The sequence below is a fragment of the Rhinatrema bivittatum genome, chromosome 10 (assembly GCF_901001135.1).
Source record: "Rhinatrema bivittatum chromosome 10, aRhiBiv1.1, whole genome shotgun sequence".
Lineage (NCBI taxonomy): Eukaryota > Metazoa > Chordata > Amphibia > Gymnophiona > Rhinatrematidae > Rhinatrema > Rhinatrema bivittatum.
In genome coordinates this window covers 73,285,539-73,310,213 of record NC_042624.1, presented here as the reverse complement: position 1 = coordinate 73,310,213, position 24,675 = coordinate 73,285,539, and the positions used below count along the sequence as shown (strand labels likewise).

At 45.3% G+C, this 24,675-nt stretch overlaps 2 protein-coding genes across 14 annotated transcripts in view; one reads left to right on the top strand and one right to left on the bottom strand.

Moving 5' to 3' along the window:
- ANKRD45 (ankyrin repeat domain 45) overlaps positions 1-1,409 on the bottom strand; it is a 124,442-nt gene extending 123,033 nt beyond the window's left edge. For 4 of the 6 annotated variants that reach the window (XM_029618970.1, XM_029618971.1, XM_029618966.1 and 1 more), the window contains exon 1: positions 811-1,043. The gene's annotated coding sequence lies outside the window, so the exon portion shown is untranslated. The other 2 variants (XM_029618968.1, XM_029618967.1) reach the window with 2 other exon arrangements.
- The window catches only part of KLHL20 (kelch like family member 20), a 139,721-nt gene continuing 116,214 nt past the window's right edge, over positions 1,169-24,675 (top strand). For 3 of the 8 annotated variants that reach the window (XR_003859083.1, XR_003859082.1, XM_029618959.1), the window contains exons 1-3: positions 1,506-1,651; positions 1,730-1,833; positions 18,947-19,012. Coding sequence is in view for 6 of the 8 variants with exons in the window: in XM_029618959.1 (XP_029474819.1) it covers positions 18,990-19,012 (23 nt within the window). In the remaining 2 variants the exon portion in view is untranslated. Of the gene's footprint in view, positions 1,185-1,505; positions 1,652-1,729; positions 1,834-1,949; positions 2,080-18,946; positions 19,013-24,675 lie in introns of those variants that run through there. The other 5 variants (XM_029618963.1, XM_029618964.1, XM_029618960.1 and 2 more) reach the window with 4 other exon arrangements.

Below are 24,675 nucleotides of genomic sequence, written 5' to 3'. Positions count from 1 at the left end.
TCCTGCAACCCGGCATAGAAACGCAGAAAATATATACCCTGGAGCGTGTATCTTGTATGTGTATTGGGCATACAGATTTTTTTTTTCAAAAACTTTTTTTTTTTTAACTAAATACTGCTTTATTTGGTTCCTCCTACTTAGTATCGGGACGATACTACTAGGAGGAATCACAGAAAGCAGGATTTTTTTTTTCAATATGCTCTTGAGCGTGGCATATTTTTACGCCAGTCCCGGGCTATTGATTATTGGATTGCAGAGATTAGCTAATAGCCTCATCTACATGAATTTAAATTTGATAAGTGCTATTAGCTATGCGGTGATTTGGATGCGCTAATTCCGTATTGGATCGGGGGTTATGGACATGGGTCCAAAATGCACATCCAATGGAGTGTTAAGCCGTAATGCACAGTATTGCATCGGCCCCACGGTTTCTTAACACCCAGATTACTGCATCGGCCTTGTCTGTGTGACCCTAAACATGTCACTTCACCTCTTTATCCAAGGACAACAGAAAGAAACGTGTGCAAGTCTCAGACTTTTTATCCTATACCCGTCACACTCCTGACACAACAACCTGGTGACACTTATTGCCAAAAGATATGTTGGCCTGGAAAGCCGTGCGGTACCCTCTCACAAATGAGTATTTAATTCGGGGAAAATGTTAAAGAAGAGGACACTCGTCTTTGCAGAGGTGTCAGTCCACTCACCGGATCGGATGGGTTGACTGGCCCCTAATGCTTTCTAACGTTAATAATAATTATATTGATAACATAGTGGAACATCCACAAAACATGCGCCCGTGTCACTTACCCTAGTGCAGGATCCGAGCGACTATTAGCCAGGGGACTCGTTTTCAATCAAGGCGCATCTCAAATACAAAAGCAGTGCTGGATTTTAAACAGAATAATGACCGAAACGTTTTAGTTTTCCTCCCCAAGATCTGTCAGACCAGGCCAACCGGCCTAGAAATAAAATCCAGCTTTCCTTTCTGGCCGCTGGATAAATGAATCCTCTGAAGTCCCAACCTGTTACTTAGGCCCTGGACCTACCGCTTTCTCCGTCGTCATAGCAACGACCTCCACGGCAGTCGAAAGCAACGAGCGCAGGCGTGGAACGGCCCCGGGCGGGAACCTGTTGCGCAGCTCTTTCAGTTAGCGCGAGCGTGTTCTAATCTTTTTTATTTTGTATGTTGACATTTTTTTTTGTGGAGAGTAAAATTATAGAACTGTTCTTTAATTTCAACATTTTATCATTTCTCAGTTAGTGACCTCTATAACTACATAGGGACTATGAATCCGACGACTATCTGTCACGTTCAAAGCAAAAAAAACGATTCTAGACGTGCCAACATTTTAGAGCTGTAACAACAGTCTATGATTAAAAACAACCACTGAGGTCGAGGAAGGTGTAGGCCCGGTCGCGTCTTGGAAAATGACCCCCCTTTGTAAATAAGATCTCTCCCTGCAGAGCCCTCAGCTAGTGACGTCATATCCGTCCGGCGAGAAGGCCCCTGCGAGTCCCGTAGCTGAGCAGTGGCCCCTGGGGTTTCTCTACAAATTTTGCGGTGGGATAGGATAGATTGTTTCTTACTGCTCGGGACTTCATTAAACTAACAAACGGAGGCGAAGTGTGTGCAGCTTCGTCTATTCCGGTACGGCTTGGGTGTAGTAGGTGCCGCGGGGGGTTTCGGGAGTTGTGTGTTTCGCTGACTCTTTATTTTTTCCCGTAGGCGCCGCTTACGGGCCCTTGAAGACTTCATTTCCCATAGTGCTGAAGTAGGTGGCTTAGCTGAGAGCGATGACTGCGGTGTTTGATGAAGAAGAGGTGTTTGAGGTTGGTGTACTGATTGCGTTTCTGTCGTGATAGTGCCGTGTCTGTCTGTGCGTGGGGAGGCCGCTCTCTGTCAACACTTGACCCAAGGAGGGGAGGGAAGCTGCTGTAATCTGGCACAGATGGGAGGGAGTAGAGAGGGCAGCCACGGCGGGATATGTATTCCATGCACAGGGTTCTCACTTTTTCCTGGAGATTCTGAGTGATGGACGGAGGTTTTCCTGATTCTTTGAGCCCTGTGAAAGCCAGGCATGTTCTCTTACTTTTTGAGTATTCCTAGTGTTCGTAATTAAGCGTTCTTTACTGCTGCAGCCATGCGTCATTTTTCTTTTTGCGGCCTGGAAGTGATCTGCTTCTTTGGAGTTCCAGATCAACTGGAACTCGAGCTGAGCTTAATTCGGGACTATCTGGGTATCTGTTTTTTATATACTGTTTCTATACCTTCCGTTCTCAACCACGGCCATGCACCAGGGCTCCCTGTAGAGCCCGCTATCATGGCCTGCAGTCCGGCTGCTGGCTGTTGCCGTTGAACGGCAGTAGGATTCCCTTTTTCCTGGGGCTGTGAAAGCTACCTTTCAGTGGTGTGGGGAGCAGAAGACCTGGCTCAGGAATGGAATCCGTGCTCCCGATGGCAGTTCTCATGCATATAACCCTTAGTGGGGTGTCCCAAGGGCCCCCAGTCTAACTTATTTCCTTGGGGTTGCTCCGGTTAACCATTCACTCCCACGCTGACGAGCAACGCTCCCTTATGGCCCAGATGATAAAAAGAGGTCTCCAGTGTGTGTGCTGTACTCTTAAGTGCTTCTCATGAGGTGAGAGGCTGTAGCAATAATTCAGTAATTACATGGAACCGGGTCTGGGTGTTAAAATAAAGTTTACAGATTCTTAAAGTTAAATTAAAGTCCATTTGTCAACATTGAGTGTACCTCTGACTGTAGTTACACGGTTTCTTTGTGTAGGTAGGTGTCCTTATTACAGACCTCTGGGTAGAGCCTATGGTGACTTTAAATGCGCATACTCTCCCAGTGGCTGTCCCGGAGAATCCTCATGAGAGGGTTTCCTTTTAACTGCAAAAATCCTACTTTTGATGTCTTCTTTCCTGTGGATACCCAGCCTGTCCTGATTCCTTGGGTGGAAATCCGGATGGGATCTCCTTCTTATACTATTTTCCTTTGGTTATGCTGTTCTTTATTCCTCAACTATTACTTTAGGTGACTTCTCTTGTGGAAAAATCTGGGGACCAGGCTATTTCCTAGCGTGCAGCAGATGGACTCAGGACCAATGTGCTCCTGATAGCAGTTGGAGACTGATCAGATTTCAATCTGACATCGGCCCTAGTACGTATACCCCTGCAGGATGCCATGCTCTCAAGTATTTTCCTTCTCCATAGCAGTTTGGGACTCTATACATGCTTGCTCAGCGTTATTATTCTAACCAAAGAAACCTTACCTCTACAGATGAGCCTCACTCTCCTGCGGTGATACCTATGGGTTCCTTCCCCAGTTGAGAATTCCTGAGGTGATTTTCGCGATCCCTCAGAGGGCAGCCAGTTCCCGGCATGGACTTAGCCCCCGACTTTGGGCGCGGCTGGGAGGCAGCAGGTGCAACTTCGAGCGCGGCGGTGAAGGTACTTTTTCCCTCTCCCCCCCTGCAGCTGGAGACCGCCCGGAACGTGACCGGGAAATGCCGAGACAAGGTAAGATAGAAAACTTCCTAAAAGTCTCCGAGGCTCAAAGAGCCACACAGATCGCCAGCTAGTGTCAGTGCCACCGGGTTGATCGGCCTTTTCCGGGCTAGACCCCAGTCCGATACGAGGGTCCTCCCACGTGGAGACCCTCCGATGTGGTCGCGATATTGCTCGTGTGGTCGCCGTCGCCATTTTCGCTTGATTGCTGCCCTGTCTTCCGATTCGATCTGTGCGCACAAGTGCCATGCGCACAGCGATGCACACGAGGGTGCCGGGCGCACAGCCACACGCTTTACTGTGCCGGGCACATAAGTAAACCCCGTGCTCGCAGTGGCGTGCGCATCTTCTTGAGCACACATTCGACCTACACGCACAAATTTGGCGTGCCCGGAGCGCACAACTAAGCCTCCCGGGGTAGTCTTGAACGCACAAATCGGAGGTTTCTTCAATCCTATCTGCACAAGCTATGGCACCCCCAGACAAGAAGCTCAAGGCCTCTGCCCAGCATGCACATTAGAGCTGTGCAGCACGAAGAGGCCATGGCCCTGTGTATACAGTGCGAGGAGGCTCTGGGTGATCCAGTCGGTACTGGGATCTGGATCCACAGACATTACACCGGACCTCGCTACCCCCAGCAGGAGCCTTTTTCAAACAGGGCTCCCCGGGGACACAGCGCGCCTCAATTTAGACCCAGCATATTTCTCCTGGGTAGAATTCTTCAAAGACCTACATACCTTTGTCCACATGCAACGGCGCCTCTGATGCCACAGCCTCCGCCAGAGGACCCTAACGTCCCGGGACTCTCTAAACCCAGAGAAGTGCCTCGTCCGCCCAAAAGCCCCAGCATTGGGGACACGGACACTTCGGACGAGGATCAAGACTCCCTGGAGGAAGGAGAAATCCCTCCAGGAGCAGAACCTTACCGAACCATGAGGCGATTCTTCGCCAAAGACGAGCTTTCAGACCTCGTGGTGCACAGCTTGAAAGAGCTCGCTATCCCAGGCTCAAGTGCCACAGGGGAACCTAAGACTACCTCCCTCCTAGAGGGACTCTGCCAAGCCTCCTGCCATTTTCCTTTGCTACAAGCCATCCAAAAGCTGATTGACCTGGAGTGGGAGTCACCGGAGGCTATGTTGAAAGTGGGCTGGACCCTAGCAACCATGTATCCCCTGAACCCTGCTGCCAAAGATCTCCTGGCATTCCCCAAAGTAGATGCCATGGTCTGCGTGGTCGCAAAGCGCACTACCATCCCAGTTGAGAGAGGAGCGGCACTCAAGGATGCCCAGGACAGATATCTGGAATCTATCCTCAGTCATTTGACGTTTCAGCTGTGTCACTACAGATCGCGGCCTGCTGTGCCGTGGTGACACGCGCCTGCTTATGTAAGACCAGGATCGCCACTATGCCCGTCGAAACACGTATCGTTCCTTATGGATGCGACCTCCGACCTGGTATGCACCACAGCCAGGGCGTTTTGTCCGTTGTGGCAGCCAGAAGACAACTATGGCTCTGAAGCTGGTCAGCCAAGTCCAAGACGAGACTCACAAGAATGCCTTTTAAGGGAACCCTCCTGTTCGGGAGCAAACTGGAGAAGTTAGCCGACAAATGGGGCGAATCCCCATTACCGTGGCTACCGGAGGACAAGAACAAGAGAAGCCAGCACCCCTCTCCCCGAACATCTAAGGGCAGGGGATCACAGCGCTTCAAATCGTACAAGAGTACATATCAAACATCTCGCCCCGCAGGCAGGGCCCAGTCCTTTCGGAACAAGCACAATAAAAGGGGAGCCGGCTCTGGCCCAGCCCCCGTCGCACCCTGCAATGAAAATCAGCCGGCCCATCCACAGAAAGAAGCCACTGGGGCCAGGCTAGCCCTATCCTACCAAAGATGGGTCGAGAGAACTTCGGAGAAGTGGGTACTAACCATCATTCGAGAGGGATATTATCTGGACTTCCACAAAATCCCTCCGGACAAATTTGTGAAATCTCCCTGCCAAGAGGATGGCAGTGGAAACCACGCTGACCAAATTGCTTGCCTTAAAGGCCATAATGCCGCTGTCCACGCATCAACAAAATACTGGGCACTATTCCATCTATTTTATCGTTCCGACCCATCCTGGACCTCAGGTCCGTCAACCGCCACCTGAGGGTCCCTCGCTTCCACATGGAAGCCCTACCCTCTGTCATAAGAGCAATACAGCCGGGAGAATTCCTCACATCCCTGGATCTGTCAGAAGCCTACCTGCACATCCCGGTCCACCACGAGCATCAGCGTTTTCTATGCTTCGCGATCCTGGACCACCACTACCAGTTCTGGGCACTACCTTTCGGGCTAACCACAGGGCCCCGAACATTCACCAAAATCATGGTGATAGTGGCTGCGACGCTGAGGAAAGAAGGAATCCTCGTACACCTATATCTGGACGATTGGCTGATCAGTGCAAAATCCCCAGAGGAAAGTCATCAGGCAACCAACAGAGTCAAAACTCTATTGGAGAGCCTCGGGTGGGTGGTTAGACTTCCTAGTGGGAGCCTCCTTCAGACCCATCTGCGGTCTGTCCCTTCGACTACTAACATTGAAGACTGCATTTCTAGTGGCAGTCTGTTTGGCCCATCGCATCTCCGAGCTTCAAGCACTGTCCTATCGAACTGTTCCTCAGGTTCACACCGGGATCCATACAGCTACGCACGGTCCCCTCTTTCCTCCCAAAAGTGGTTTTTCACTTCCATCTAAACCAGACCATCTTGCTGCCATCGCCAGACGGGCATAAGAAGAATCTCGCCGCCTTCGCCACCTTAACGTCGGCAGACTCCTAGTGTGATACCTGGAAAGGACGGAATCCGTACGAAAGACGGACCACCTATTCATCCTTCACAGCGGGAAGAAACAAGGGGAAGCGGCCTCACGGGCAACCATAACTTGCTGGATCAAAGAAGTCATCAAGGCGGCCTACGTAGAGGCAGGCAAGCCTCCATCTCTACAAGTCGTCCTACTCCACTAGAGCCCAGGCAGTGTTCTGGGTGGAAACCAAGTGGATGTCACCCGCTGAGATCTGTCGGGCGGCGACATGGTCCTCCATCCATACCTTTTTCTAGGTTCTACTGCCTGGATGTTCAGGCCCGGGAGGATACAGCATTTGCAAGGGCAGTACTGCCACGGGCAGCCTCCCACCCAGTTCGGGAGTAGCTTTTGTACATCCCATTGGTCTTCAGTCCATCTGCTACACGCTAGGAAATGGAGAAATTACTTTCCTGATAATTTCGCTTTCCTTAGTGTAGACGGATGGACTTGGCATCCCGCCCACGGCTGCCGACAATCACGGAAACCTCGGGTGACAATCCCCGAGAACAAGACAAACACGGGTAAGCCGAGCTTCCCTCTAATTAGGACACCCATACCTACCGGGTGTCAGCATTTCTCGGTTGAGTGCACTGGCGGTCTCCAGCTATAACCACAGCAACCAGTTCAAGTTAACCCAGTTAATCAAGTTATTCAGTCACACATATATCCGCAATGCTTTTCGAGGAGAATACTGAAGAGCTGCACTTCCTGCAGGGGTATATGTACTAGGGCTGATGTCAGATTGAAATCTGATCAGTCTCCAACTGCTATCAGGAGCACACTATACTCATTGGTCCTGAGTCCATCTGTCTACACTAAGGAAAACTAAATTATCAGGTAAGTAATTTCTCCATTAATCCTGTGCTGAAATCCTGGTGGGGAAGGGGGAATCCCAAAACCTCCCCACTACTCTTTAGTTGCAAAAAATGCTTTAAATCTTAATCTGGATATCTTCTCTGCCCTTACCTACTCTCGCAGCAGGATCCATCACTGGTGCTCGCCTAGCTAGTGAGTAGAGTAGGCTCTCAGGTCTTTGGTCCCCTGAAGAGAGCCCCTTTGCTTCCAATGAATATCAAGCTTAAGTCTATCTCTATATAAATTATAAGAAGGACCCTCAGACAGGAGTTCATGGTGAGGTATCTCTTCTAAAAGAAAACTCCTTTGGCCGAGGCTGGGAGGCCCTCCCAGAGTGTGGGGAAAAAGAACGTTTACTCTGCAGCTGCTTTCTTTGACACACCCCCCCCCCCCCAATGTGTTAAAATGGCAGGTATAATAACATTGGATGACTCAATCAGAACCTCCAGATGGGAGGGACTGAAGGGTATGGACGGCTCCTATCTAAGTGGGTTTTAAGGAAAGGGATGATAGCATCTAGTGGCTACACTGAGAGGTTCTGCCACATAACTTTCCTAGCAACAGAACAGAATTGCATGCATAGGTTAAAAAAAAAAAAAGACAGAAATTGGCTAGGTTTCCCGGTGATAGCAGGCTGAATTAGCCATGCTGTCTGGGAGCGTCGTCAGCGACCGACAGGCGGAGCTTCTCCTAGAGTGCAGAGTTTTGAACTCTGTGCGTCTGCGCGGTGAGGTTCCGTGCGATTGCTTGATTTACCTCGTCTCTTTTTTTTTTTTCCGCAAGCAGGACTGCACGCGGGCAGTTTTTTCTCCTCTCCTCGTCTCTTCACTTTTCTAATTTTTTCGACTTTTTTCTAGTTAGCGATGGCTCCAAAGCCATCTGGTTTTAAATATTGCCAATGTGGCAAAATTATGTCCATCACTGATGGACATAATTATTGTTACATTTGTTTGGGCCCGGAGCACGACACAGCCTCTTGCAGAGACTGTGGTTGGATGTTGCCCCGGGCCCGAAGACAGTGCACTGAAAAAATCGTGCGCCTATGGTCCCCTCGTTCTTCACCGGGCCCGGCGAAGAAAATAAAGAAGCCGCCAAGAAGATTGACTTCGTTGGAAGGGAACTCGGCCAGGTCGGTGCCACCACCAGGGCAGTGAAGGGAGATCGAGGCTTCGACTCCCTTGAGAGATAAGTCAGCTGCGCCGTTGGGGACACAGGGCTCTGTGCCCCCTCGTTCCCGCTCCTCGACACCGAAGCACTCTGGGCACGGGAAAAGCAAACATAGCCACATGAAGCACGGCGCATCGACGCCACTACTAATTCAAGACGCCGTTTTGAGACTAGGTGCTTCAGACGGTGCTTCGGGGAGGGCTGCTTCGCTAACTGGGTCATCCCAACACAATGTTCAGAAAAGAGAGCATATTCGCCATCACCATCATAGTAATGCAAAGCGTACAAAACATCAGGACCCACCTATAGCTCCACTTCTGACCTCTCCCCAAGATGCACCTAAACGTGAGCACCATGTCAAACAGAAGGCCAAGACAAAACATCTCCAATTGGCTGAATCGCCACGTACAGATTCTGATGTAGAAATAGTTCACCTACATACTAATCAATCTTCAGAGGGGGAGAGTTCTCAATCTGATTTGTCCTCTTCTCTGAGATCTCAGTCAAGTCACCATATGGAACAAAGTCGCCCTTCTCAGGATTTCTCTCTAGGGGCACCACCCCCTCCTTCAGAATCATTTCCTACGCCTTCATATCATACATTAGCATCAAAGGCGATGTCACATTTCTCTTGCTTTAACGTCCTTTTTCTATGATCTCGATGAGATCCATCCACGGGATCAGAGTTCACAATCTCCAATTTCTACTCCACATATCCCAGCGGTCCCGCCACCAAAGCAAAGAGAAAAATCAATTCCAGTTCCGGATCGACCATATTCTCCACATTCGCAATGGTCTACGTCGTCCCCTGTGTCATCTACGGGTTTTCCATCAGACCCTCCCAAGGGTCTTCCCAAACCATATTCTCCTCAGGAGGATCTATCCTATGCTAAATTTATAGAAAAAGTAGGATCTCTACTAAATATCGAAACAGGAAAACTTCCTGACCCTCGGGAGGAAGTTCTCGGCATCCTGAAGATATTTGAAATGCCGCCTAAACCAACTGCCTTACCACCAAATGCTGTGTTGGATGCAGTTTTACATAAGATGTGGGGAAAAAACCTTTTCTACCTCAGCGGCCTCAAGGAAAACAGATTTAAAATACAGGATGCGAAATTCCAAAATATATGACTCCACCCAGTTACCCCATAACTCGGTAGTGGTGGAATTGGCAAATTTACGGGCCAAAAGATCAAAACTTCATGCAAATTCACCACTAGGGAAGGATCATAAATCCCTGGATGATCTTGGCCGTAAGGTCTGTCACTTCTCCATGCTGGCCACGAAGATACAACACCATCAGTTTTATGTAATACAGTATCTCTTCGATACTGTATTACATAAAACTACAGCCAATATGTGTGGCAACCGATAATTCCTTACCACAACCATTCACAGACATGGAGGAGGATCTCAGACACTTACTCCGTTCAGTTTGAGTCATTCGAATCATCTGCTCGTTCCTCAGTGACGGCAAAAGCAGCATGTTGCATGGCATGGTTAAGAGCTAGTTCCATAAGGGACGATATCCATGACAAATTGGTGGATATTCCTTGTTTGGGGGACAGTCTTTTTGGTACCAAGTTTGGTGAAACAGTAACCCTTCTCAAAGAGCAGAATACGGCAGTGCAATCCCTGACGTCTTCAGACCCACATTCTTTTTCTAAAAATTTTTATCCTTCATACCGAAGAAGACCTTATGGAAGGGCACCCTTTAGATCGTATAACACGTATAGATCTCAGTATTATCAACACCAATGATACCAACCACAACCGTCTCATGGGTGACCTCGCCAACAACCACCACCAAAACCAGCACAATCTTTTTGAGTTACCCAGAGCCACCTCCACCCCACTACAAAGGGGGCTGCCTTCAGCTCTTTTATTCCAGCTGGGAGGACATTACTTCGGATTGCTGGGTGCTAAACATCATAAAAGAAGGTTACTGATTAAATCTGTTAATTCTTCCCACACTTCCGCAAATTTCCTCTCTCAAGATCATATCAAATTATTCAACAGATCTACAGGAACAGTTAGTCAGTCTGCAGGTGCAGAATTCTATCGGAGTTCTTCCAACTTCACTACAAAATCAGGGATTTTACTCCCCATATTTTCTCATTCCAAAAAAGTCAGGAGGTCTTCGACCCATCTTAGATTTGAGAAATCTCAACAAACACATTCAGAAAGAGAAATTCAAGATGACATCTCTCGAGTATCCTACCCCTCCTGCAACCCAACGACTGGCTATGCTCCATAGACCTGAAGGATGCTTATTCCCATATACCCATGCACCCTTCCTCCTGGCAATACCTCTGTTTCCAAATTCAGAACATCCATTACCAGTTCAAAGTCCTACCCTTTGGCCTTTCCTCAGCCCCGAGGGTGTTCACAAAATGCTTAGCGGTGGTGGTGGCTCATCTCCGGCAGCTCTCGATACAGATTTTTCCCTATCTCGATGACTGGCTGGTAGCCTCAGATCAGACTACCTTAAAGACTCATGCATTCCAAACAATCAATTGTCTTCAGAAGCTGGGATTCATAATCAATTACAAAAAATCCCATCTTCAACATATGCAAGTTCTACAGTTGATTGGAGCCCTCATCAACACGGTACATAAGAGGGCGTACCTACCACACGACAGGATACAAACTCTGTCCTCTCTGGCTCAACATCTGTTCAATCAATCATAGGCATCGGCACGACAAATTCTTCAACTGTTGGGTCACATGGCAGTAGCCATCCATGTAGTCCCATACACAAGACTCCACATGCGTCGTCTAAAATGGGGACTCAAGAACCAGTGGTCACAGTTCTGACAACCACTGTCAACCAGAGTATACCTCACCAGACAAATGCAAACAGACATTCAATGGTGGATGAATATCAACCACCTGAACTCAGGAGCACCGTTCCAGTGACCTTATCAAGTCACTCTCACCACGGATGCCTCACGGAAGGGCTGGGGAGCCCATCTAAACAACTTAAAGACTCAGGGCCATTGGTCTCTATGGGAGTCCAATCTTTAAATCAATCTCCTCGAACTTTGAGCCATTTGGAAAGCACTTCAAACCTTCTCGACCACTCTTCAGGGAAAACATATCATGGTATACACAGACAACCAAGTAGCCATCTTTTATATAAACAAAGGAGGGTCAGGTTCCTGGATCCTCTGTCGAGAAACACTTCGCATTCTGATGTGGGCAGTATCCAACCAAGTCTCAATTCAAGCCACTTACCTTCCCGGTCTCGACAATGTAACAGTGGATCGCCTCAGCAGAATTTTCCATCAACACGAATGGACTTTGAACCGGGATGTAGTGGCCAACATATTCCATCAGTGGGGATTTCCAACAATAGATCTGTTTGCCACAGAGAACAACCGACAAACTCGGACATTTTGCTCCATCTACCACAGCAAACTTCGTTGCACTGCAGATGCTTTCCTCATTTCATGGACGGAAGGCCTACTTTACGCTTACCCTCCCATTCCACTAATTTCCAGAACAATACAAAAATGCATCACAGATGCAGCGGACATGATACTCATAACCCCATCCTGGCCGAGGCAACCATGGTATCCGTATCTCAAGCGACTATCCATTCGCCCACCGATTCTACTAGAAAATCATCCCCAACTTCTAACTCAGGAGGGGGGAATCCCTTCTTCATCCAATGCATCAATCCCTCCATCTGACAGCATGAAGATTGAAAGGCACGTACTGAATTACCTGGGACTCTCATCTCAACTTGAGGATGTTCTCATTGAATCCAGAAAACTGTTCACCAGGCGTAACTATGCCGGGAAATGGCACCGGTACGCAGAATGATGCAGACCAAAAAACCTAGACCCTTTCTCTTTAATGATAACACATCTTCTAGAATACCTCCATACTCTGTTCGCAGCGGGTCTCGCATACGCCTCTGTTAGAGTACATGTTAGTGCAATTGCAGCTTTTCACCATACTCAAAACGGACAACATATTTCCAACTACCCTTTAATCTCCAGATTCTTGCGTGGTATTCTACATTTGAGACCACCGGCCACAAAGCCGCCGGTACCATGAATCTCAATATCGTACTGGAACAACTGTTACCTCCTTTCAAACCTCTAGATGCCTGTCATATCAAATACCTAACTTGGCAAACAGTTTTCTTTTTTTTATTTATAGTTTTAAGATTTTTCACATTATTACCATGTAACAAATCAAAGAACAAATTTTGTCATCAAGAAATTAATACATATTACACATAAAGAAATAGTAAACCTGATCAAAATTTCCTTGTCCATATTAAGGGAGGATATAATCATCATAATTAACAAAGGAAAATAGTAAATTTAATTTTACGTTCTCTGGAAAATTTTTATTGTTACAGCTATATCATCTCAGCCACTTTCCTTATCCAAAAGAAATGTTTCTAAATGGGAGGGATCTTGAAAAACAAATTTATTCTTCTGATACATCACAATACACTTACAGGGAAATTTTAGGAAATATGTTGCTCCTAGAGCCAAAATTCTAGATTTCTAAATTTAAGAAATGCTTCCTCCTGATCTGTGTAGTGCGTGAAACGTCTGGGAAGAGTTGGACTCTTTTTGTCCACAGAACAGAAACTCCTTGTTCTTAAAATAATTCTGTATAATTAATATCTTATCAGTTTCTTTACAGAAAGTGACTATCAATGTTGATCTTAAAGGTATATCATCCAATGAAGATTCCAAAAAAGCAGTCAAATTAGGAGACTGCTGTTGGACAATGTCCATCTCTTCCTCTCCCTCCTGTTTTCTAAGTCTGGTATTTATCACATACATTTTTTTCAAACATTTACTCATCTGTTGATGTAATTGCTAAATTTTCCACCAAATATTTCTTTAACAATTCACCAGGAGATATGTCTAGTCATTGGAAAATTCAAAAACCTTATGTTTCTCACTCTATTTTCATTCTCAAGACTTTCTATCTGCTGATGAATACTTATACTATCTTTAATAAAGGCATTATTGGCTGATTTATAATGTTATCTGTAAGGTAGCTGTTTTACTTGCTTCCTCTACTTGTTTCAGCCTATTATCATGCAAATCTAAAACATTTTTAGTTTCAATAGATGAATTATTACTTTGAACCATAAAACCCTTCATAACTTTTTGCATTTCATTTATAGCCCTCCATACATCAACTAATGTTATATTTTGGGGATCTATAGGATCCGAAGCTATCTCCTTTAGCTCGGAACCCCCTATAGTCCCCCGATTTATCTTCCCCAGCTCCTCCTATAGATTGGGAGTCGCTGCTATAAACTGATACCACGTCCACTTGTTTTACAATTGGTTGTGATGGAGTTAAAGTTCCTACTAATGGTTGAGATCCAAGCTGCTGGCTGGGATTTGCCGATGCTCCAGATGAGAGAGAAATATCTGGTATTGAATTGTAGGCAGATTGACTTACCCGCCTTGTCAAATGAAGATCCATTGGTCCCTTAGCCTGCTGAACTGCTGGAGAGGATGTCAAAACTTTAGTTTTCCTTTTTCTACCCATACGACTTCAATTAAAACTAAAAAGTAAAATTTTACCAAGGGGCGGCTGCGCGCCGCTCCTTAACTGAATTTATTCCAGTGTTTAGCCCGGTGGATGGCGTCACTTCTGGGGCGTGGCTTAGGTCCGTTCTCGATGGTAGGCTCTTGTATGGCAAAAAGAGCAACGAATCGGTCCCCAATGCCTCCCTCTCCTTCGGAAATTCCAGCCGAAAGTCTTCCCGGCAAACAGTTTTCTTAGTAGTGGTAACATCAGCAAGGAGAGTAAGTGAATTACAAGCCCTAGTTCACTACTCCTGTATTTACAATTCTTTCATAACAAAGTCACACTTTGTCCTCATCCCACCTTCCTCCTGAAAGTGGTATCGGCGTTTCATATCAACCAGACCATTACTCTACCGATTTTCAAGCCAAAGCCTCATCAGAACAGCAGAGAGAAACTTCTCTACACCTTAGACTGTAAAAGAGCATTTCCTAGCGTGTAGCAGATGGACTCAAAACAAATGGGTATTGTGTGCTCGTGCTAGCAGTTGGAGACGGATCTGACGTCAGCACGGGTACATATACCCCCACAGGAAGTGTAGCTATTCAGTAATTTCCATCTCCAAAGCAGTTTGGAGCTACCCCACGCTCGCTGAGCGTGTTTCCAAATTCTAACGACTAAATTCATAGAAGAAAACTACTGAAGACGAGCCTCGCACTCTTGTGGTGATACCAGGCGGTCACTCACCCAGTTGAGTTTCCCGAGCTGACTTCCGTGGTCCCTCGGAGGTAAGAGCCTCTGTTCGCGGCAGGGACCCAGCCCCCGAGTGAGAAGGGCTCGGGTGCGGCTTGGCCCCCGAGCGAGACTAGTTCGGGCACGGCCTAGAGGCAGCCTCGGTCCCGGCGAGGACTTGGCCCCCGAGCGAGACGAGTTCGGGCGCGGCCAAGAGGCAGCGGGTGCACTTCCTTAAGCGTGGCGGTGAAGGTATTCCCCTCTCCCCCCGCAGCCGGAGACCGCCCGGGTCGCAGCCGGGAAGCGCCGAAGACAAGGTAAGGCGTACATCTTTACTTGGCCTCCGAGGAAGTGTGGACTAACTGGGCCTGCCTACGAGGCCGCCCGCCTGGGAGGTCGCCATTTTGCCTGTCTACTCATCTTTTCCAATTAAGCGCACCTTGCATGGTGTTAGCGCACGCGATAGGCGCACGTTGGTAGCGCACGCTACTCGGATACGCGCACTTTCTAAGACGCCCGTTTTATAGGCACACGTTAATAGGACGTTTATCAGACGCCCGTGTATAGGCGCACGTTTATCAGACGCCCGCGTATAGGTGCAGGCTGTTAAGCGCACGTATTAGGCGCACATCGTTGGGCAACGCCGCATTTCAGGCAAATGGAGCATAAGAACGCCCATGCGTCCGCAGAGCCGGCACCTCCAGAATCAGGTATGAACGCTCTAAGCCTCTGCTCAGCATGCAACCTCAGAGCCACACAGAACGAGGAAGCAGACTCACTATGTGCCCAATGTGAGGAAGTTATCAAGGCAGCCTACATAGAGGCAGGAAAACCACCACCTCTACAGGTCAAGGCTCATTCTACCAGAGCACAATCAGCCTCTTGGGCAGAAGCTAAGCTGCTGTCGCCTGCAGAGATATGCAAAGCGGCGACGTGGTCCTCCCTCCATACCTTCTCCAGATTCTACCGTCTGGACGTCCAGGCCAGGGAGGACACAGCATTTGCGAGGGTGATCCTACACGGTCCTCGGGCAGCCTCCCGCCCAGTCCGGGAGTAGCTTTTGTACATCCCATTTGTTTTGAGTCCATCTGCTACACGCTAGGAAATGTTGAGATTACTTACCTGATAATCTCCTTTTCCTTAGTGTATGCAGATGGACTCAGCATCCCGCCCGGCTGCCGGTATACATGGGGATTCGCAGACTCACGGTAAGCCATGTTTTGCTTATAATAGGGCTTCCACCCTGCCGGATGTCGATGCCTTCCGGTTGAGAACACTGGCGGTCTCCAGCTACCATCAATTGGTCAGGGTAATCCTGTTGATTAATCGATCACACATATATCCATATCAGTCACACATATATCCATAAAGCTTTTGCTAGGAAGATTACTGAATAGCTACACTTCCTGTGGTGGTATATGTACCCGTGCTGACATCAGATCCGTCTCCAACTGCTAGCATGAGCACACAATACCCATTTGTTTTGAGTCCATCTGCATACACTAAGGAAAAGGAGATTATCAGGTAAGTAATCTCAACATTGGCTTATTACAGACAAAGAACTCATTCGGAATCCAGACCATCTCAGCTATTCCTCATTTAACCCAAACTCTCCTAACCAACCAGTTTCCAAAAGGACTTTGGCTAGTTGGTTGTCCCAATGCATTACCTTTTGCTACAATAAGCGTAATCTACCACTACAAACGACACCAAAGGCACACCAAATAAGAGCAACTGCAACATCAGTCGCCCATTACAGAAACGTTTCACTGATAGACATTTGCAAAGCAGCAACTTGGTCTTCTTTACATACTTTCACAGTACACTACTGCTTACAACAGCAGAGCGCTTCTGATGCAGCCATGGGCTTGGCAATCCTGTCAACCATGACACAAAGATAAGACTGTCTACTGTATAAGACTTAAGGGTGGCGTCCTAACCTACAAACAAACATCTAGACACCACCCGGGAGCTTGGGACTCCTAGACAGCATGGCTAATTCAGCCTGCTATCACCGGGAAAAAGCAAGCTTGCTTACCGTAATCGGTGTTTCCGTAGATAGCAGGATGAATTAGCCATGCGATCCCTCCCACCTCCCTAGACAGTCTACACAAATACACAAAATACTTTTTACATTCTATATTCTTCTCGCTTTGAAACAAAAGACTGAGGTAAATCAAGTAATCGCGCGGGAACCTCACAGCGCAGACGCACAGAGTTCAAAACTCTGCACTCTAGGAGAAGCTCCACCTGCCGGTCGCGCGATGACGCTCCCAGACAGCATGGCTAATTCATCCTGCTATCTATGGAAACACCGTTTTACGGTAAGCAAACTTGCTTTTATAAGGCGTTCCTTTATCCATATGTGGATAAAAGTGAGCCAGTTGATATAGTGAATCTGGATTTCCAGAAAGCATTTGACAAAGTCCCTCATGAGACACTTTTGAGGAAATTTAAAAAATGTTAACGTTCTGTTGTGGATTGGGAACTGGTTAAAATTTAAAAAAAGAATAGGACTAAATGTTAAATTTTCTCAATGGAGCAAGATGAATAGTGGAGTATCCCAGGGATCTGTTCTGGGACCATTACGTTTTAACAAATATTTATAAATGACCTGAAAATGGGAGCAACCAGTGAAGTGATCAAATTTGAAGATGACACAAAATTCTTCAAAGTTGTTATATCACGAGAGGATTGTGAGAAATTGCAAGAGGACCTTGGGAGACTGGCATGCAAATGGCAGATGACATTTAATGTGGACAAATGCAACCCAAATTATAGCTACACAAAGTAAGGTTCTACATTAGGAGTCACCAAACAGGAAAATGATCTAGGTGTCGTGGATAATATGTTGAAATCCTCTGCTCAGTGTGCAGTGGTGGCCAATAAAGCAAGTGGAATGTTAGGTATTATTAGGAAAGGAATAGAGAATAAAACAGAGAATGTCATTAATACTTCTATATCATTCCGTTATGCGACTGCTCCTTGAGTATTGGGTGCAATTCTTGAAACACTGTATCTCAAAAAAGATATAGCAGAATTAGAAAAGATACTGAGGCATCTGAAATAAGTGATGACATGATCTTCCCCCCCCCCCCCCCCCCCCCCCCCCATGAAAGGCTGAAGAGGTTAGTGCTCTTCAGCTTGGAGAAGACAGCTGAGGGGAGATAGTCTATAAAATAATGAGCAGAATGGAACAAATGTAAATTGGTTTACTCTTTCAAAAAGTACAGACTAGGTGACGTGCAATCAAGTTAGTACATTTAAAACAATAGAAAATTATTTTTTTCACTCAATGTATAATTAAGCTTTGGAATTTATTGCCAGAGGATGTGGTATACCTAGGTTTAAAAAAGGATGGAGGAAAAGTCCATAAATCATTATTACGGTGGACTTGGGGAAATCCACTGTTTATCCCTGGGATAGGAAGCATGGAATCCATTTACCCTTTGGGATCCTGCCAGATATTTGTGACCTGGATTGGCCACTTGGCTTGATTGGACCTTTGGTCTGATCCAGTATGGCAAATCCTATGTTCTTATGTGAAGGCTCTTAAATAAATAAATAAATAAATATAAAATAGGCTTTCTCTTCTACCTCCATTTCCCCTTTTGATTATTTCCCTCCTTCATTCTCATGCCACCATTTAGAACACCCAGCTCCGGAGTACTATACTACAGATTCTCTGGGTAAATGGTTGTTTTATCTATATCTGATAGTTGTAAACGTCTTTTATATTTCTTGGTATGGACACAGTTGCTTCTTCAGTCAATTTATTATTCAGTCTTTGTCGCTGTAATCTGCAATGGCCAGCTGTGACTCTAGCAGGGTATTTCCCTCTTTGTTTTGGAAAAGGCCAGAGAGTTTATCTCTGGCAGTTTGATTCCTGGCTTAGCATTCTTAACACCCAAAGCTCTTTCACTGACCGTAAAGATGAGAGAGCATTTCAGAATACATTTGATTCTTGTATGCTTCCATGTGTATTGTAGAACCACTGCACCTTTGTTCTCGGTTCCAAATTATAATTGCACTGACTGTAGCACCTCTTTATGATAGTCAGATGTTCGCATTCTACGAGCCATGTTCTGGAGACTGTTCAGTATGGAAAATATCAAGTGAGAGAAAAAAAAATTGTTCCTGTAATTGGTGTGATTTGCACTTTGAAAGAGAGCAGGATTTGTACAAAATAGTTTTACAATAGAAGCTATATCTGAAAGTTAGGAAAGTAATAGCCCCAGGCTGAGTGACTCTCTGCCAGTGTTTTGAAAGAATGGTATTAATCAGATGGCTGTATTTGCCTTTTTTGTTTTTCTTTTTCAGGTACAGCCTTGAAGTTTGAAGTGGCAGGTTCTCTTCACTGTGCATGGACGGAAAACCAATGCGCAGGTAGGTCATACTGCTAAGGACTGAGAGCTGCATAGCTATGAGAAGAATAGCAAAAATATTTAGGCAATTTCAAAGGCAAAACTAGAATGCACAGGCTGCAGTATAATATAAAATATCAAACCAGTTTTTGTTTCAGGTGAAAACAGAAGTTCTACCCCTTGTTCTTCAGTGTAATGTGCAATGCTTTCTTTCTCATCTACATACAAAGGTACTGTGTAATATAAGGCAGCAAGAAAAACACTAAGGATTGAGCCCTGTGTCCCAGCTATATGTTAGGAAAGATAGAATAGACTCCTTTGGGTTTGGATTGACTGTTTTAAGGCTAGATGTACTAAGCATTTTTCCCATAGACAAAATGGAAAAAAAGTTTAGTACCAAAGGGCCTTGGTCTTTTTCACATGAGATAGGTGGCCACACGGAACTGGCCCCTCACATGCAAAGAATGAGGCGTGACTTCCTTTTTCTAAAGGAAGCTGTAGAATAGTTCATGATATGACATTCTGTAAAGGGGTAGACTCGGGAACAATGTCGGAACAAAATAATCTGTCCAATCTGCCTAGCATGGTGTTAGGATTTTAACTGCCACTCTAGGCAGGTTAACCCAAAGCAGCAATGTTACACCAAAAGTTACCATAGATTACCTAATTTTTTCACTTCCATCTTTTAGTTGTTAAGGATCCTTTGTGCTTATCCCACACCCTCTTGAATTCTGTTATCATTCTTGTTGTCTTCACTTCCAAGAGTTCATTCCAGGCATCCACCATCCTTTCTGTGGAAAAAAATATAACTTTCCCTGTATGTACCCGGATCAGTCCAGCTACTGGGTTTTGCCTCCCCTCCAGCAGATGGAGACAGAGAAAAAGCTGAAAGGCACCCCTTCTTAACCTGGTGTGCCACCTGTGATCCTTCAGTATTTTTCTGTCTCCAGCAAATGAAGGTTGCTGGTATTACTCTGTCTCCAGCAGATGGTGGGGGTGCCAAACTCACAGTCTGGAATAGGTTATTTGGTAGTTTAGGTTTTTTCTTTTTGCTATAATTATAAAGCTTTTATTTAAAAAAAAATAAAATAAAATAAAAAAAAAAGAGAAGATCTAAAATTTACTTTCAAGGAAGATTGCTGGAGAGTGCACTCCAGCCTCCTAGGGGGTCGGCAGGTCCTGAGGGGACACTATCCCCCTGGTATGAGGTGGCTGCAGCAGGGGTTGAGACCCCTGTTGCCTGGTGCAGCAGTCCCTGGGGTGATACCGGGGAGCCCAACTCTCTCACCCCAGCAGCACCAACCAAAGACCACGGCAGACCGGCAAGTTTTTAATTTAAAAATAAAAAAAAAGTTAAAAAAATTTATTCTCCCTCTCCCTTGTTTTCTTTGCCGTGGCTGTGTGCGCACCTGTGTTTACTTGCGGCCGGCTTTCCTTTTTTGCTATAATTTCTTCAGTTTCGGTACCGATGCAGAGCAGCTTGCCGTGCATGTGGCTCCGGTCGGGCGCGCCTGTCCTGAGACTGACTTTGTTCTGCCTGCTTCCCCGCTGGCGAGGGATCCTCAGCGGGCACCAGGGGGGTCATGATTCATGGTCAGTCAGTTGCGCTGGCAGTTGGAGAGCTGCCAGTCCTTTCCCGCTGAGCGCGGGAAACTGCTTCATTTTGGTCCAGGCCCACGCTGCTGCCAGTACTTTATGCAGCATGGTCTTCTCTTCTTTCCGTGCACCCCATTGTACATCACTTCCTGTTCCGGGCCATGGGGACAGGAAGAAGAAAGGGCCATGCCGCTGATGTTGCTAACTTCTACTAACGCTGCTGCTGTTCCTACCTGGATGGAACAACAGCAGTGTTAATGGAAGAATATCTGCATCTCGCTGCGATGGAGGAGAGGGAGGGAAGCACACCCTGGGCAGTGGGACAACGGGAAGCCGTGAAACACCAGTGTTTTGCAACACACTAGTTGAGAATCGCTGCTCTAGAGATGAATTGGTGGGCAGAGGAGACACTAAGCCTCTACACATACTATTTTAGTGATACTTGAGGCTTTCATTGTGTAGCTGTCCTACCATCCAAACAGTTATGAGAGAAACTTTATTTTTTTATTCTGTCTCCATATCCTTGCCACGTCATTAGAAGTAACCTTTTAGGGGTGATATAAATACAAATGAAGGAGCAATTTTTAAATTTAAGCTGTTAAATAATTTTTTTAAAGGGATATTATGTCTTTTTTTTTAAATGTTCTTCCAAAATCCCATTTATCAAGACTTTCATTGAGTGCTTTTTAACAACTTAACTATACTACGCCCTTCTACAGAATTTTTGGGATAAAAAAAAGCCAAAATATGGCAGGAAATTTTCTTCTAATCAATGAAAGCAAAATCTGTTTCCTTTGCATTTCTAAACTTCTCAACCTAAGTCCTAATTTATACAGAACTATTAATGTGAATAGTAGTGTACCACTACTGCTTCTGCCCACAAGCTTATAGTCTTGAGTGTGAGCATAGGAATGGTTAGGTGGCAGATGAGTGGTATAGGTGGAATCCCTCATGTCTGGGTTTCGCATCTTTGTGCTCAAGTCACTGCCAATGTGTGAGAGATTGCATGGATCTCAGATCTTCTCCTTTTGGTAAGAGCTCAAATAGCTGTTCTACATTGCCCTTGCATGCAGGAACTGTTCAGAAGTATGCCCATACTCCTGCTACTGGACAACCAGTGGATGGAAAGAAGCAGGGTCAGGTGCCGGTTATGGTTCTTAATTGCATACTTAGTCTTGAAAGAGGCTTTTAGTATGAAACTGAAGAGGAGCTATGCACAGCATCCTAATACCAGTATGTGTCTAATATGGTGCTTGCCAGGAATTGAGAGAAGTCAGAAGAACCTCTATGGGGAACACAATCGTGGGCTTTCACATGAGCTGCTAAAGTCACTTTATAGTCTTAACTACTTTTATATGCTGAGGAGCCAGTATGGGAAACTTTGAGCTCCTGACACTGTTTTTGACACACATACTAGTGCACATTCATCTTTTTTTTATGTGGAGGTTCTGAATGCTTATTCTTCTGTTCCTTTACTTTCACAATTTTCCTCTTTCACTGGGATGGGAGGGCTCTTGGGGGGGGGGGGGGGGGTTCAAGTAAATAACATGTATAATCCTGATTAATATCATCTGTTGTGTCTGAAGACTGGAAGATGGTCAATGTAACCCAAATATATTTAAAAAGCCTGACTTCAATGCTGGGAAAAATCGTGAAAACTGTTATAAAGAATAAAATCATAAAAACATTTAGGTAGACATGGTTTAATGGGACACAGCCAGCATGGATTACCCAAGGGAAGTATTGTCTCACAATTCTCCTACATTTTTTTTGAAGGGGTGAATAAACATGTGGACAAAGGTGAACCGGTAGATGTGGTGTATTTGGATTTTCAGAAGGTGTTGAACAAGGTCCTGCATGAGAGACTTCTAAGAAAACTAAAAAGTCATGGTGTAGGAGGCAATGTCCTTTTGTGGATTACAAGCTGGTTAAAAGACAAGAAACAGAGTAGGATTAAATGGTGTGTTTTCACAGTTGGAAAAAGGTAAACAGTGGAGTGCCTCAGGGATCAATATATTTATAAATGATCTGGAAAGGGGTACAATGAGTGAGGTGATCAAATTTGTGGATGACACAAAATTATGCAGAGTAGTTACATTTCAAATGAATTGTAATAAATTGCAGGGGGACTTTGCGATATTGGAAGATTTGGCTTCCAAATGGCAGACAAAATTTAATGTGGACAAGTGCAAAGTGATGCATATAGGGAAAAATAACTGTTGCTGTAGTTACACAATGTTAGGTTCTATCTTAGGAGTTACCACCCAGAAAAGAGATCTAGGTGTCATAGTGGATGATGCATTGAAATCTTCAGCACAGTGTGCTGTGGCAATCAAAAAAGCAAACAATGTTAGGAATTATTAAGAAGGGAATGGCAAATAAGAATGATGGATGTCAATGCCTCTGTTTCGCTCCATGGTGAGACCGCATCTTGAATTCTGTGTGCAATTCTGGTCACCGAATCTCAAAAAAGATAGTTGCACTGGAGAAAGTGCAGAGAAGAGCAACCAAAATAAGGGGCATGAAACGACTGCCCTATGAGGTAAGGCTAAGGAAGTTAGGGCTGTTCCGTTTGGAAAAGAGACGACTGAGGGGGGATATAATAGAGGTCTACAAAATCATGAAAGGACTTGAAAAAGTTAATGTAAATCAGTTATTTACTCTCTCAGATAACAGAAATTAGCAAGTAGCTCATTTAAAACAAATCAAAGAAAATTCTTTTTCACTCAGCGCATAGTTAAGCTCTGGAATTCATTGCCAGAGGATGTGGTTACAGCAGTTATGGTCTGACCAAAGTTAGCATATTGATGTTTATTTTTTGTGTTTTTTCTCTGCTTATTTTGTTTCTCAATATTATTTCTGTTTATCCCTGTTCTGTGTTCAATGTAAAGGATACGCCCCTTTCCGTGGCTGTCCATTCTGTTCCATGTAAACCGGTACGATGTGTAAACTATCGGTATATAAAAAAAAAAAAGTTAAATAACTGGGTTTAAAAAAGATTTGGATAAGTTCCTAGAGGAAAAATCCATAAACTGCTATTAATAAGTAATAGTAGTTTGACTTATTTATATGTTTGGGTACTTGCCAGGTACTTGTGACTTGGATTGGTCACTATGGACCTTTGATGGACCCTTGGTCTGACCCAGTATGGCAATTCTTCTTATGAGTTTAGGCTTTGTAATATTAAGCTTGTCCCCTGGGTTTGTTAATTTATGCATGTGGTTTTTCTTTTTCTTATTTGATGTTTTATTACCTGTTCATATGCTAAAGTTATTCAATAAAAATTTAAACGAAAAAAAACCAAGCCCAAATGGTCCATCCAATCTGCCCAGCAAGTGTTTTCTATAAGTTACTGTTCCCTATACGTACCCGGATCAGTCCAGACTGCTGGGTTTTGCCTTCCTTCCAGCAGATGGAGACAGAAAAAGCTGAAAGGCATCCCTTCTTAACCTGGTGTGCCACCTGCGATCCTTCAGTATTTTTCTGTCTCCAACAGATGAAGGTGGCAGAACCTGCAGTCCTGATCCTTTAAAAAAAAAAAAAAAAAAAGGTCTTGGTACAGTGGACCCTTGACTTACGAACTTAATTGGTTCCAGAGGGCTGGTTGTAACTCAAGTTGGTTGTAAGTCAAGATTATTTTTTCCATAGGAAATAATGGAAATACCTATAATGCATTCCAAACCTCCCAAAAGCACCCCTTACCTAACCATTTTTATAATAAAAATGGTTGTAAAATGTCTGTTATTACCAGAAACACCAATAATTTCCTAGTGTACTCACCAAAAAGTTATAAAATGTGCCTAGCCTACCACAAACAGCAATTTTACCTCCTTCATTTCCTTTATGATATCTGCATATGGACTTTCTACCTGGGTAACTTCAAGCAAGGTGAGAGAACATTGCACAAATCTCATCTTTGGGTGAGTTTCCTCACTCCAAAAGTCATCACATCTTCACAAGAGTGCACTGTTCTGTTCGTACGTCACACTCTGCATGTCAAAGTGGCCCCTAACCTCTTAATCAATACCTACACTTCACGTCGAGTAATTAGGTGGGCCTCATATAGGGGTATAATACCTACCTAGTATG